General features: G+C 29.6%; 2 protein-coding genes and 1 pseudogene across 4 annotated transcripts; 1 reads left to right on the plus strand and 2 right to left on the minus strand.

Annotated features, from left to right (window-relative positions):
- Positions 1 to 1,451: 1,451 nt before the first annotated feature.
- Positions 1,452 to 9,791, minus strand: LOC132921550 (uncharacterized peptidase C1-like protein F26E4.3). 3 transcript variants are annotated; one of them, XM_060984623.1, is made up of 10 exons: positions 9,703 to 9,791; positions 9,497 to 9,553; positions 8,274 to 8,586; positions 7,604 to 7,819; positions 4,141 to 4,180; positions 3,785 to 3,983; positions 2,727 to 3,025; positions 2,459 to 2,658; positions 2,131 to 2,282; positions 1,452 to 1,858 (listed from the first exon to the last, which is right to left on the minus strand). In XM_060984623.1, the coding sequence occupies exons 2-10, from the start codon at positions 9,533 to 9,535 to the stop codon at positions 1,661 to 1,663; spliced, it is 1,656 nt and encodes a 551-aa protein (XP_060840606.1). In that variant the 5' UTR covers positions 9,536 to 9,553; positions 9,703 to 9,791; the 3' UTR covers positions 1,452 to 1,660. The 3 variants fall into 3 exon arrangements, with proteins under 3 accessions (XP_060840606.1, XP_060840605.1, XP_060840607.1); XM_060984622.1 differs by having other exon boundaries at positions 9,497 to 9,744; XM_060984624.1 differs by lacking the exon at positions 7,604 to 7,819 and having other exon boundaries at positions 9,497 to 9,745.
- On the plus strand, positions 5,735 to 6,500 carry LOC132921551 (uncharacterized; annotated as a pseudogene).
- A 4,337-nt stretch (positions 9,792 to 14,128) lies between the features above and the next one.
- On the minus strand, positions 14,129 to 15,494 carry LOC132922248 (uncharacterized). The gene has a single exon (XM_060985661.1). The coding sequence runs from the start codon at positions 14,705 to 14,707 to the stop codon at positions 14,159 to 14,161; it is 549 nt and encodes a 182-aa protein (XP_060841644.1). The 5' UTR covers positions 14,708 to 15,494; the 3' UTR covers positions 14,129 to 14,158.
- Between the last annotated feature and the right edge of the window lie 155 nt (positions 15,495 to 15,649).

Here is a 15,649-nt window from a genome sequence, read left to right on the forward strand (position 1 = left end):
CATAGAAAATAATAATAATATTAATATTATTACAGCGAAATCGTTCTGTTATATATTATCACTGACTATACACAATAAAGTACGTACTTATAGTACTATAACATGTATCTACTATATTATTATGTAGGTACTACTGTATTATTGCACTATCGGATAATGGATGAATTTAAGTTCCTACATAAATATATATATACAATTTGATATGTTTGTTCCTACTTAAAAATTAAATAAGTAATTGCTTCCTACAGAAGTATTAAAATATAACGTACACAAAATAAAGGTCTGTATGTGTGTTCTTATTTTTTTAAATCTTTATTTTATTGATTTATAAACTATTACTATATCGATATAAATAAACAGCTTGGATTTGTATGATACATTTTTTGTAAAAAAACAAACGATTTAGATTATTTTTTTTTTATAACATATGATATATTTTAATATTTAAGGGTAGGTGCATGCATAATAAATTAATAAAAATGAGAAATAATTCAAGAATAACCTAATTTAATTTATTTATATGTACCCAACTATGTCATATAATTGATATGCCTATAATATCATCTATACACCAAATCACAAAATACTACTTATCCACACGCGTTACGCTAAATGTTAGCATTGGCAACTAAATTATATGGGCAACGAAATGCACGGGTATAGGTAATCTATACAATATAATATAGGTAACTCGTGCGATAAAGATTCAGTAATTTTAACTAGATAAATTATTCAAATAAATTCATCTGGATGTAAGTTCCTTTGGCAGAATCATTAATCATACCTAATAAATATTTTTCATTTACCGTTCTATATCACTTTAACTGCGGCATATAATTATGACGGTGCAGCTCCCAGAACAATAAAGGATATTTACAAAAGAGTTGTTGTAAAATCAATTCGTTCATCGCACCACTAAGGACTCAAATGCGATAATAAAATATTTTTTAACTTAATTGACGTTTATATTGACAATTACCAATATGTACATTCAATTTTAAGTCTAGTGTCAATTAATGGTCCGAACATGGTCCGCGGCGCGCGGTGTCTTCATTGTTTGACGCTCCAATAAAACCGTGCCAATTTAGACCAAAATTTAAATCTGATGTGTATATGTTTTGTTGTATACTACCATATTGGTCGTATGAAGAAGCAGAGGGAATAGTGGGAATAGCACTGTGCACATTTTAATTGTACCTTCAAAGCCAAATTTTTCCATTATACTTTTTGAAATTTGTACGATTCTGTATAATTGTAGGTACACACTACGTGTGAATTTACGTCACCTGAATTTCTAGAAAAACAAAGACATACAATAAAACAAATACTTTGAGAAGCAGCGATAGATGAAGGTGCAATATCCGTCCACAGCAAAATGAAAAATGATGTTTACATGGCTGTTGACTCAATCTTTTTGATTCGAAAATGGTGATTTGAAAAAATGACCACTCTTGTCAACCATTTAAGTATTATATTTACTTAGTATGAATACACCCGATAGATTTATTTTAAATACTTTTAACCTGATTTACTTATTATTTTATATGAAAGCGCATCAGGAGCTTAAACCTTAAGTACCAACTTGGTTGTAAACAAATATGAAATTATGAATAATTTTTTTCCATAATTTTTTATCCGCTGAATGAATTAATTAATTTACTTAAACAAAATCAATTTTGGTGCCATTCAGTGTGTATGAAGCGTTTTCTTTAGACGACCGATCTGCTATGTTACAGAAATCGCTGACGTCTGCCATTGCAGCTACAACAAAGTCTTCAATGTGACACTCGTTGGTTCCTTTCAGTATCCGGAAGTATCCGTTTTCGCCCCACCAAAGTCCCCATGAATTTGAAACGATCTACAATGATAACAATGAAAAATGAGAACTCTTACTGATTAAATATTACAATATAACAATATTTAATTGGTCGATGAAACATAATATCGTCATATAAATTTATCATTATTACCATATACCACTCATCTATCTTAGTACCTATTATGTAGATATTAATATATAATTTTGTACTTATTCGATTATCGTATTGTTTTCGTTTGAAGTTCATCATATATCATCAATATAATATCATAATATAATATACCTAGCTATAATACTATAATGTTACCTACCCAATACTTTACTGTTTTGCCATTCTGTTGCTCTTCACCCCAGCCAACAATCCGTACAGTGTGGTATCTTGTTTTCGATCCCTTGGTAACGTTTGAACATTTGTACACGCCCGATTCATACATGAAAAATTCTTTTGACACTTTCATCATGGCTTTAAACATAACAATAATTATATTATAGTTAACTTTATACGTACAAGTCACGTACGACTGTACGAGTTCAAGTAAACGTTTAAGTGCGTCAGTTTCCGGTAAAATAATTTGAAATACAAAATATGACGTGACAACGCACGCTATTAACAATGGTAGGATAAATTACAGTACACACCTTGTACTGATCCCCAATTCATAATCTCATTCATAATACCCTCTTCTGTGGTCACTCTGTACATCAGACCTACTCGTCTGAGTTGTGCAGTTTTGGTTGAACTCGGACATGGCACGATTAATTCATTGTTGCTACTCTTGTTGGACACTGCACAACCTGTCATCTGACCATCCCATGGGTTACATTCTTCAGTGACGAGTCTGCCAAATATATTTGTACCGAATAAATAGGCACGATCGAATCCTAAACTGTTAGACTTTCTACTCACCCAAATTTCCTAACCCAATTCCAAGCAGTGATCAAATGGCCGCCTTCACATCCTCGCTGTGGGCCAAAACTGTTACAGGACAACAGGTGTTTTGGTGACAGCGCGTCGCCCATGAGTCCTCGAGTAATTATAACAAAACGGTCGGTGATCACTTGAACAGTGCTTATGGCCCAGGACGCACCACACCAACCCTGATCTATAGGATCAGTAATTCTTTCACCCCAAACTTTGCGTAGATCGAAAGACGACTTTAGTTCATCTTTGTGGAATACAGCTTTCAAAGGTACAATTTGTAAAATCTGAATAAAAACATTTAAAAATCATAACAAAAAAACTCAAACGAACGAAAAAACAATACATAAAAAATATAATATTGTACCTACTATTGTAATTTACGAAAACGTTATCCAAGATAATATATCATATTATATTGTTGCAAAAAATATATAGAAACGTTTTAAAAATATTTTATGATTACCATGTAATTATTCTTAAAATGTTTTTATAAATGTAAATATTATATAAAATGTAATGTAAACACTATTGACTTTAAATATACAATATTTATAACTTATAAATAGTACAGCAACCATATCCTTCTCAGACATAGCAATAAATTTATTTTGCATCTCAAAATATTAGTTATGAAAGAAATATACTTATCAAATCCTGACAATAATGTATAAAGATAAAGTAGTGAATTATATTATCCTTATTTATTAGAAATTATTACCTGATAATAATTAACACAATTCATATTAATTTAAATATTTAGTATTAGCATATTCCTATGACCCAACAATTTTTAAAAAATGTTACATATTAAAGTTGCGATATTATGTTTTAAAAACGGTTGCATAATAATATAATATACATTTCTGATATAGCTGAATTTCAACTATTTGAAAACGCATTTTTTCTGTATAATTTTTTATATTAATCAAGTAAACGTCTATTTAAACATTATATATGATTATTTAATCGAAATATCGTAACAACTTATAACACGTTAAATAAGGTTTTTTATGTACAAATATTGATGTGTCAGTGTCACATACCTTTTCCGGTGATTGCAGTGTACCTAGCCGCCACTTAAGTCCGTCGTCATATGTTCTACCCCAAAATTCACTGTAATTTCTGGCCGACCACCCAAATTGATGACTTTGGATTTTAATCGTATTCAAGAGTGACGGATCAATGAGACATTCGTTTTCGTCACACATTTGTGTCGTATTTCCATTGATTTTTTGACAACGGCTACGATGAGTATTAAAAATTAAAACTCGATAATATTATAGGAAAATCCGAAAATACTTAAGACGTATGTGTAGACGTTTTTTATTTTCAATAAATTCTGAATTAGGCCTTGTTGGGTAAAATTGCAGGTAGGTAACATATATAAAAAAAAACTCACCATTTATTGCAATTGATCACTTCACCATGAGTACAATTTGCTGGAAAAATACAGTACATTAGTAAAATAAATATTAATGTATTAATATGATTATTTTAGTACTCTTAATAAATTTGATTTAAAATAATGTTATTTTTCTACATAGATACACATACATTTCACACTACATTTTAATATTTAATTGGTTTCAACAAATTAGAAATATAAACTCAATTTTTTTGGGGGGGGAGGGCATAGAAAATGGGCAAAATGCCAAAATTCCATCCAATAATAATTATTGTATTATTTAACAGATAATCACTGTATACAATAAAATATACATCAATACATCAATTGTGTAAATGGGTATGATTATTAATAAATAATATATCAACTGTTACTGTTCATCATTAGCATGGTATTCTACCTAAAAGTCCGGCGAACAAAAATCTGGTTTATTTTTTATCAGTTTAGTTTATCGTTTGTAGGCGACTTTATTAAGTCGGGTCACCTAATACTATTATCTTTCAGTATTATCCATTATAGGAATATAATCTTTATTACCTATATGTTATAGATGATCGCTTTAAATGGAAAGTCACACATTATCTTTACTTATTTTTCATTTAAAATTGAATTACCCTGGATAAATGCTCAGTCGATGTTTTGTATCGTAAACGCTGTAACCGTACATTTTGTGAAATCATTTTAAAATCCAAATCTTGTGAAAATGAGTGAAATATTTAAATTAAAAACAAAAGGTGATAATTTAAATAAAATAGTATACGGGGGATACTCGTACACAATACAACATAAACAAAGAAATAATTTACAATGGAAATGTAGCATGAAAATGAAATGCAAGTGTGATGCAGTGTTATGTACATCAAACGACATTTCTAATCCTAAATTAATAAAACAACACAATCATGCAAGCGATAAGAATATATTGGAAGTAGAACAGTTCAAATGCAACATAAAAAATCATGCTAAATTATTATACGATAAACCAAGTCAGATTTTTGCCGAGGCGGTTAGTGGTCTTCCGGATGAAATTTTAATGAATATACCTAATGAAAATTCTGTTAAGCGTGTTATTCAAAAGCAACGTAGCAATTTAAATCCTCCCAAACCTACTTGCTTAGAAGATTTAAAAATTGAAGGTAAATATTTCACTTATTTTAAACTATTTTTAGTCATTTGAAATATTCGTTTTTTTTATACCGAGTCATTCTTTTATCATTAAACACTCATTATTTCAAAAATTATTAATGTTTTTGAAAATATTTTTTTACATAGTTTCAAGTTGTTAAAAAACCAACGTTTTTATTAAAAAATTATATTTTTAAATATTTTTTATCCTTATCATTTTTTAAGTTTTTTACAACACATTTGTACACAAATTTATAAATGTATAACTACAAATAAACACAATTTTATTTTTCTATTATTAAAGCGATATTACGTTAAATTTATTACGTAATAAATAGTATTTTATGTAGTATGAACAGTATTATGTACCTATAATTATAATATTTGAAATATTAATGTTATTATTTAATTTGTATTTTAGGCGATTGGTCATTATATGAAGAAAACCAATTTTTATTATCCGACAACATGGATTTAAACCACGAAAGAGTTATCATTTTCGCTGTGGATGAAGGACTTCGTATTTTAGCAGAGGCAAGTACTTGGTATTGTGACGGAAATTTTAATCTCAGTCCTGAGCATTTTATGCAATTATACGTTATAAGAGTCCCAAAAAATGATTTTTTTATTACTGCTGTATATTGTTTGTTAGAACGTAAGACAACTTCAATTTATGAAACAATATTTAAAATAATTATTGAAAAATGTAAAGAGCAAAATTTATTTCCTGACCCCAGGTTTCTACATGTAGATTTCGAAAAAGCAGTAATTACAGCGGCTACTAATATTTTTGGTTCGGAATTAGAAATTAGAGGGTGCTTTTATCATCTATGCCAGAGTACATTTCGCAAAATCCAGGATTTAGGTTTACAAAACATTTATATGAATGATGACAAATTTAGTCATTTTTGTTCGATGATTGATAGTTTGGCATTCTGACCTCTTGAACGGGTGCACGAAGGAATGGATTTTTTAAAACAAACAAGCATTTCTGAAGCGCATGATTTGTGATTTGTTGAGTTACTTTGACACCACATATGTTAATGGTCCATATAGGAGAGTTGGTGCTAGTATGAATATAAAATTAAGAAAAACTAATCCTTTATTCCTATCAAAAACATGGAATGTCTTTGAAGCCACATTAAATAGTGAAAACAGAACTAACAATATATGTGAAGCATGAGCACTATATTCCACTTATATTTTCTTTACTGCCAAATAAACTATCAAGTACATACGAATATTTATCTTTTTTTTAATTTTTTTTTTTATTAAAAATAAGTATATTTACAATCTATACATAAGTGTATAATGAGTAAGTGTGGTGACAGAGTAAATAAGTAACATATAAAAATAACAAGAGAAGGAAGGCTCCCAGCAGTGCCACCTGACCAGAAATAATATTTATTTCGAGTTTTAATTAGTTAATGTGCAACATTCAATCTTGATTTTAATCCAAAAACAGTCGTTGCCGATTTCGAACAAAGTATACATTTTGCAGTTAAACAAGTCTGGCCATCAATACTACTAGTAGGGTGTCGATTTAATTTATCACAAACTTGGTGGAGGAATATTCAAAGTATGTATACTTATAAATAAATATGTATAATAATAATAAACCGGACTTTTGTTCGCCGGACTTTTGTTCGTAGATTCCATTAGCATAGGTACCTAGGTATTTATTTTTTCATGTATTTATCTATATTATTTAATATTAAAAAATTATCATTATTCCATCATATTATATTATAATAAAAACACGTCATATTATTAAATTAAAAAAAATAGCTACGATTGACGAGGTTGTGTTTTTTTAAATAATTAACAATATTCCAATATTCAAGGTCATTAAGATGCAGCAGGGCATATTAAAGAAGGATAAGTGTTATGCAAAAACAGTAAAATGTGCATAAATTTATCATAATAATGTATTAATGTAGATTATCATATTTTATTGTTAATTGTACCACATCAGTAATATCCATTTACACACAATAAAAATATTATAGGTACAAATAGACGGCGTCTGTACCTAATGACGTACGCAAGGGTAAGGTTATGCTTTCCCTCAACATTATTTCTTCCACAAAAAAATCTAATTAACATCATAATAAATACACTGAGTACTATATTAGTTGTTAATCATTTATAATAATTATATATAAGATAAATAATAAAAGTTCAAAAAAATCGAGAATTTTATATCAAAAAACATTGTTAATACATAACATCTTCCATTTTATTGTTTTAACAATTATTATCACGTTTATTAAATTTGAGATATACTACTGTGCCTGGACCACTAAATAATATTAAAGCGAAAATTAATTACGTTTATTGGTTAGCGGATCGGGCGCGGGTAGTTCGACGCCTTTGCAGTATGACATGAAGTCGGGACAACAATCCTCGGACCCGGTGCGATTGACGTAGCAGAATTCGTCGCAATAACACAACGTGCCCAATATTGGCACGGAGCAACTCTCATTACGCCCCTCAGAGCAGCATCCCAATTTCTTGCAGAAATCTCCGGCCAAGTCGTCTGGGATTGCTTTATAACGTCAAAATTAAAAAATAATGTCAATAGTAAATATAATTAGTATAAAATAGTTTTTGTTCGAATTTGAAACGAGTATATTGTTTTATGTTTACTGTTTAATTGTATGAATTCAATCAATTTGTTTTACTAGGTAATTGGATTATTTGGATTTATTTTATGTTGACTATTTATGTTATAATTATTACTTTTAAAATGTTATTTTTTTGCAGATGCAGTTCGACTAGTTCAAGATATTATGGAGTTAAGAGAAATATAAAGATAAGCTTTTTGAATAATTTTTAAATTTTTATGTAGTGCTATATTGATTAGTTTTTCATATTAAGCTATGGCAAGGGGGTGAATTTCCCATACGGGTCTGTGATTAATCCTAACCAAAAAAAAATCGTGCAACGCTATTGTGTCTGGGCCACTAAATAATAAATATTAATAGGCGAAAATTACTTACGTTTATATATTATCGGTTCGGGAGCGAGAAATTCGACTTTGCAGTACGACATGTAGTCGGGACAACAGTCCTCGGACCCGGTGCGATTGACGTAGCAGAATTCATCGCAATAACACAACGTGCCCGATATCGGCACGGAACAATTCTCGTTACGCTCAGAGCAGCATCCCACTTTCGCGCAGAAATCTCCGGCCTGCAAGTCGACGGGGTTGACTTGATCGGCCGTCACGATTTGCAGGGCGTAAGCAAACGTCACTATCGCTACTGAAGCTACCACAACAATTCGGTTGCAGTTCCGGTACCCAGCCGCCATCTGACAAACAAAAAAAAACGATTTCGTCGTTTTTAAATAGACTGCAACTGCAGTTCCATACATTTTTTCTACTGATAAAATTGAAAATTAAAGTCCAAATAAGTAACAAATAGAAGAACTAGATTTAATTTACAAGCTATAGCAAATATTTATTTGGATGTATGTGTGTTTAATTAGTGTTTAAATTTCAAATTTCTATAAAAACTTATATAAAAAAATTTACCAAGCGAAAAAATTGTTATTGGCAATAATTGAAAAAAAAACGAAAATTTCCCATATTTATAAATACCTAAATATCAAAAATAAAATAAAATGTCAAAATATTTTGAAATGTTAATCATGTATAGAAAATGATAATCATTTGGTAAAAAATTAAAGTCTCTACACTGTTGTTCGTTCTAGAATTACGCTAAAAAATATAGGTTATAGATTTTGTGGAATACTGATTTTGCGCAAAAATGACCGTTTACTCTTAATTCTCTCCCCCGCCAGTTATCTTAAAAAGTTTAATAGGTATACAGTTGTACTGAGCATTTTTTACTTTTAAATTAATTTTGAAAATAACTAGATCCAATTTTCAACCAGAAACCACCAAAAGTTATAATCGAAACATTTTTACTGCCTAAATAGTGAGGTTAGGTGAGGGACACAACAATTTTTTATTTAAAAAACATGCATAATTGTAAAATTAATACACTCATAGCTCTAGTCAAAATGTAAAAGAATAAAATTGCATATATTTAATAACTTATTCTTAAAGTACAATATGAACCATACAATTTCAATAAAAAAAATTTTCTTTTTTAATTCACTGGAATAATATTAGTTAAAATAATATAATATGATATATGTATTTTTTATTTTATAATAATATTATACTTATATACTATATCTATATGATATTACTTACGTTATACTCAAAGAGAAACGTAGTCCATCGAGTCCACATGCTGCAGCTGCTGATTTACTGTTAAAAAGTTGATATTTTTAAATAATTTATAATTTTCTGAATCATTGAAAAAATTATTCGTTGTTATTAACATGCACAACATTCGTCGATAAATTTATAATTTTACGTAATCCTGCTCATTATCAAAACGTTGGTCTTCAACTTACTGGCATCAACGATGTACCAGCACTGAATGTTTCTACGTTATACACGAACCTAGCTGTAGATCGACAGTTTATATATTTATATCATACATAAATACATAACCCCTTAATATTTAACATATGAATTGTGTTGAAATTATTTGAAAAAAAAATATTATAGTAATAGTGCTGCAGGAACTAGTATTTTTTATATGCTAATATAAAGTAATAAAACTGGTAATAAAAATCTGAAACTGGTAATAATTAATAACATATACCTATTGTAAATATATGTATTTACATTAGGTTATGTACCTACCTGGTTACCTACGTTCAATTACGAGGATTTTATTTGTTTTAAAATAATATTTTTTTCCAATTTTATCAATATTTATACACAATAAATCAATAATATTTTTGGCTTCATCCCAATAGATAGGTACCGATTTTTCAGCATTACCATACATGTATTTTTATTGATTTAAATAATATTAAATAAGTACAATAATTATAATATATGTATTATATAATCTAATAATATAACGATAATGATCTAAGATACTCATTTTCTATAGATTGTACCGGATTATTTTTATTCATAAATATTGAAACGTCTTGTGAAATATAATAATACATTATATAAGTACATAGATTTTATAAAGAAATTTTAAACCTCGAAAATTGTATATAAATAAAATATACTTATTAAATATTAACTTTTAGAAAAGTTATTAACATTTTTAAAAATTCGTATAAAATAAAACAACAAATGATGGGACCTTTCCAACAAACCGTAAATCGTAATAAACAATTTTGGATGTGTTGAAGTCGTCGGAGCAAACGTAACCACGCTTACTGAAAATGATATCTTCGCTATATACTCGACGTGTTGGAACTATATCCTTATCATCAGAGAAGAAACGTTACTGTGTAGCCGTATTTTTGGACGGGGTAGAACTCGATTGAGAACGTTTTTTTTTACCTGCTAACTTTTATACAACATTGCCGCATTGATTAAAATTACAGAATAATTTATCTGATATTAAATTTTAATATGATATATTATTAACATTTGATATAGATTTTTTTACATATCAACTATTTGTCAGTTTAAACTTTAAAATACAATTTAAATTGTTTTCCCAAATAGGTACATACCTACTTATTTACAGTTGATTTTAGATAGGTACCGCATGAAGTCATGATATCTTTAGTTTGTTTAAACTCTTAGTAATAGCCTTTAGTAATAAGAATTAAATGAAGAAATAATACGATCATAGTATTTACTGGACATGGGTTTTGATAATATTTTTTTCGATTGATTTCATTATTGTCATGGTTTGTGAATTGTGATTGAGTTTCCTTCAAAACAGAAATCACTACACACGTACGAAGATGCTCGCTAAAAATTTAGATAAACGACAACGTCGCTCAAAAAATCTTTCTCAATCGTTTAAATAAAACGTATAAATTATTATTTCTTTGATTTGCCGACAATCGTACTCAATCGCGTTACTAAAATAGTAAATCGTTCTCAATTGTTTAACACCGTTTTGGACGTAAGTATCTCAAGCGTCTGATAGGATAGGTCAACTATTTAAATTTAAAAAAATGTCTGCTGGCGACTTATACTTATGCGTCTTGGCTAAATTCTATTGATTAATTTATTGTACTTGAACGATCGCACCTTCGTTGTACGCCATAACGCCAGTTACTCACATTATAGTCACTACCTACTTTAATATTTTAGCTGGAGTTTCCGAAGACGGTGTTTACTAGTTGCGGTCACGGTTTTGCGCTTTTATAACTCAATAGTATAGGATAAAAACACAAAAGTAAATCAATATTTCTTAAATATATATAGGTAGTTTATTTTATACTTCAAAATCAATAGTGATCGACTTCAGTTGAAGTTTATAGTATTACAGGATGATATAAACAGTCATTTCAGGCGAAGATTAAAATTTCAGATCAAATTTCTTAGAAATTGTAAATACAGTAGCTATTCAAAGCACGACTTGAAAATTAGGGAATAAAACAATATTTAAATAAAAACAATTTATATATATATGGTATATAACAGTTATTTAATATATTTGTACGTAAACAATAATAATATACATAAAAAAGCATCTGACAGGACGACGACACAATAATAAACGCGAATTCGGTATTAAAAGGTCACTGGCCATCTGCGCACAATTCTTCCGATCGGTCTTGCGGACAGACGAGTGTCGCGGACGCGTTTGTTTGGGCTCGCGACGCGTCTACCGTAACCGCATGCGAAGCCCAACCGACTCAGCCGCGGGAGCGTCAGTTTACTGCCTCACGCGACCTGAGCGTCCGAGCACCCGCGTCACCGTCAGAGGGTTGACCGCGAACCCGTTTGCGCCGGCAAGTGATCTCTGGTGAAATGTACATAGGTGACTTACCAACCTTCTCGTATCCCTCCCCTTGTCCTTCGTCGTCGCCGTCGTCCTGTTATATGCAGTACCGGCCTAGGGGCCCGATCTCATTCGGCTTGGTCAAACGCCACCGACAGCAGGAAACGCGTTTTTCTTTTGTCGATTATTCCGGCTTTTTCGCACGGAAAAAACAAAACAGTTATTTGTACTATAAAAGTAGTTGGATTGACTGTATTTTATAGTTGCTAAAACCGTATATAGTAAACATCATTATCATAACAAGCAACTATATTTATATAGTTATACCTAATAATAGTAAATCATTTTAGTTATGTTACCTATTAAATAGTTAAATTTACTATAATTTGCTTAACTATAATATTTTAGTAATTTTTTTTGCCGTGCGGGTTCTTGTCGCCGTCAGCTGCGCCCTCCTGGATGGTGTTGTCACCCGAAGCGCATGCCGCCTCTACAAGACCTTCAAGCCCATCGCCGATTACCGCCATATTATGAATTTCGTCTACCATGTTCCCCGTCGTCTGCTGCCATTTTTGTTTCGTATTTTAATTCATCGGTTACAATAATTTTGTGTAAGTACCTTTTAAGTACCAATTTTTTTTAATTAAAAATTTACCTAAAAAATATTTTTAATCGTTCAAAATGCTAACAAGTTATCAACACAATTCAATACTATTAAAATGCTTGGTTAAATTGAACCATATCAATAGTCAAAATATAAATGTGGTAAAACCGTATGGTGTATAACTATACGATTTTGCCCCACAAGACTTTCAAAAGAAATCGAGCTTCATATGAAACATTAAGTAAATAAATGAATGTATCTAAACTACAAATGTAAATTATTACACTTAATTAGCTATTGAATAATATAATAAAAAGAGACCTGAACAATTATTTTTTTTATATGAAAATTCTGCCTTTCAGATTTTGATAATATTTTAGTAAACTAATGTAAAAACGTTAATCATATTTCTTTTAAAAATGGGATGACAAAACACGTGCATTATCTATACTAATATATAAAATGATAGCGTTTGTTTGTATGTTCAGGATAAACTCCGAAACTACTTATTCAATCGTCGTGCAGTTTTTTTAAAGAGGACATCACAGAGAAGGATATAGGCATAAATTTAGTCCGATAAAGTTAATAAATAATTAGTTATTATTAATTGAAATAAACGTATAAATTGTATACCTATATATATTAATTGCGGTCCGCGGGTTTCCAGCTACCAGTAACCTGACCTTTTTTCTTTTGTGTGTGTTTTAAAGGCGAGTAGATATGAATAATTGTTCTGAGAAGTCTCTGTTTAGTTAACAATAACCACTCGAAGAGACGAGTTCATAGGGCCGGGCCACACATAGCGGTTGAGCCGCAGCGGTTGTACCGCGAGCGGATAAACCGCCAGGCTATCGTACACATATACGCGGTTGAACCGCGCGCGGTTATACCAAAATATTGCAGGGTGATTGAAAAATTATTTTATTTTAAAACCTGATGGTCAGTAGAAAATATTAGCTATCCGTATAAAATGGAATTAAACCACGATCGGCTAGTTCAGGTTTTGTGTGTGGCAGAAGCATTAGGTGTGTTAAACGATCCTGTGTAAAGGGCAAGTAGAAAACACTGGGTTCACCCAATAAATGATGATAGGGAAACAAGTGGACGATTTATTAAGTTTTATAATAACATAAGATTATATCCTGAAAAGTTTTTTAATTATTACCGAATGTCAATTAAAACATTTGATGAGTTACTACAAAAAGTGCGTGGCCACATATCAAAAAGATCTACACATTGGCGGAATCCTTTGAGTGCAGAGGAAAGATTAACCATAACACTCAGGTAAGTTACTTTTATAAATTAGATACAAAATATTATTATATTTATTTATTATGTATAAATATTAATTAAATTAATAAAAATAAAAATAACATTATAACATTATAATAATATTATGATAATAGATACTGTTAACTATTAAGTAAAAATTTAAGTGAAAAAAAAACATCTTGACCTTATTCTATATTTAAAACTATACTAAAAACATAATTCATTTTTGATTGTTTGGAGAATAATTTTGACTATGTTGGTAATTTAAATTATCGTAATTTTGTTGTGAAAAAGTGAACTGTGATGTATTAGGATCAGTAGGAGCGATTTGTGAAGGATAAAAAGATTTTGTAACTGCAGGAGAATTATAATATTGAGCAAGAGAATTATATGAATTTGTTGTTATAGGATTAGCTTGAGTAGTTTGAGATGCAGCCTGAATATTACTATTTACCTCGAGATTTTTAAAATACTGTAATACATACAACTGAAAATCTAATTTCTGTACATTTTTTAAATTTTTCACGTATGGTAAAAAATAATTCAGCATTATTTTATCTGGATCTACATTTTCTGTTCTATGTAAAAACTGAAGCAGTTCTTGTTGAAAAGAATCATTAGATTTTTTTTTCTTGTTTTGGTTAGAATGGTTTGATAGTTGTTTAACAGTTGACGAAGTAGATGGCTCACATTCTGTAGCATTATCGTCAACACAGCTATTATTAGCAAAAGAATCATCGTTGCATACGTCAATTTCGTCTTCCTGCATACTACTAGTTGTCCTATAAATAAAATAAAATTTTACCTATAAAAAATATATTCTTAAATAAATATAATATGATATCAATCAATTTACAAATAGTATTTTGAGAACAGGTTGATATTATATTATAATATGTTATAACTCATTATAAGACTAATACAAATAAGATAATGATTAATAATGTTTAGATACGTACTTTCTTTTATTTGAACTATTTGATAAAAACGATAATGCCGCAATAAAAGCATATGGTTTTTTTTTCTGTGCCGCAGATCCACTTCTTAAATTTTTTTCTTCACTTATACTTTTTTTATAACTATCCTTAATATTCTTCCACTTCTTATCTCGAAGTTCTTTAACTAAGGTATATAATGTCAGTGGTGGACTGGTATGTGGCGGTCCAATGCACGGGCGAACCGGGCGCCGTAAACGCATTTGTAGGTGCTCAAAAAATTGTAAAAACTTATGATGTTTTAGTAAAAAAAAATTTTAAATAACAGTGTGTAATAATTACATTTCTCTATAACAATAAATTGTTATATATTTAAGCTATATTTTTAAAGGCGCCAAAATATCTTGGGCCGGCACTGTATAATGTTTCGCTTATATGTACTAAAATGTTGGTATGGAATTATATAGTTATTTAATTAATCTATATTAATAGAGGACATCACAGAGAAGGTTTTAGGCATACATTTAGTCCATTAAAGTTAATAAATAATTATAGTTATTAATGTTATTAAAATCTGGGGCGGAGCCGAGACGGGTAAGCTAGTATTCAATAAATAAATAAACAAACATTTAAAACTGGTGTATTTATTTACGTCACGGTTTAAGATATATTAGATATACTAAAAGTATATCTTAAACCGTAGTAATAAGATAATAATTATCATATTGTCTTTTATTGTAACAAACAACGGTTGATAATCATTTAAGATTACTATG

Source organism: Rhopalosiphum padi, chromosome 2 (assembly GCF_020882245.1).
Source record: "Rhopalosiphum padi isolate XX-2018 chromosome 2, ASM2088224v1, whole genome shotgun sequence".
Lineage (NCBI taxonomy): Eukaryota > Metazoa > Arthropoda > Insecta > Hemiptera > Aphididae > Rhopalosiphum > Rhopalosiphum padi.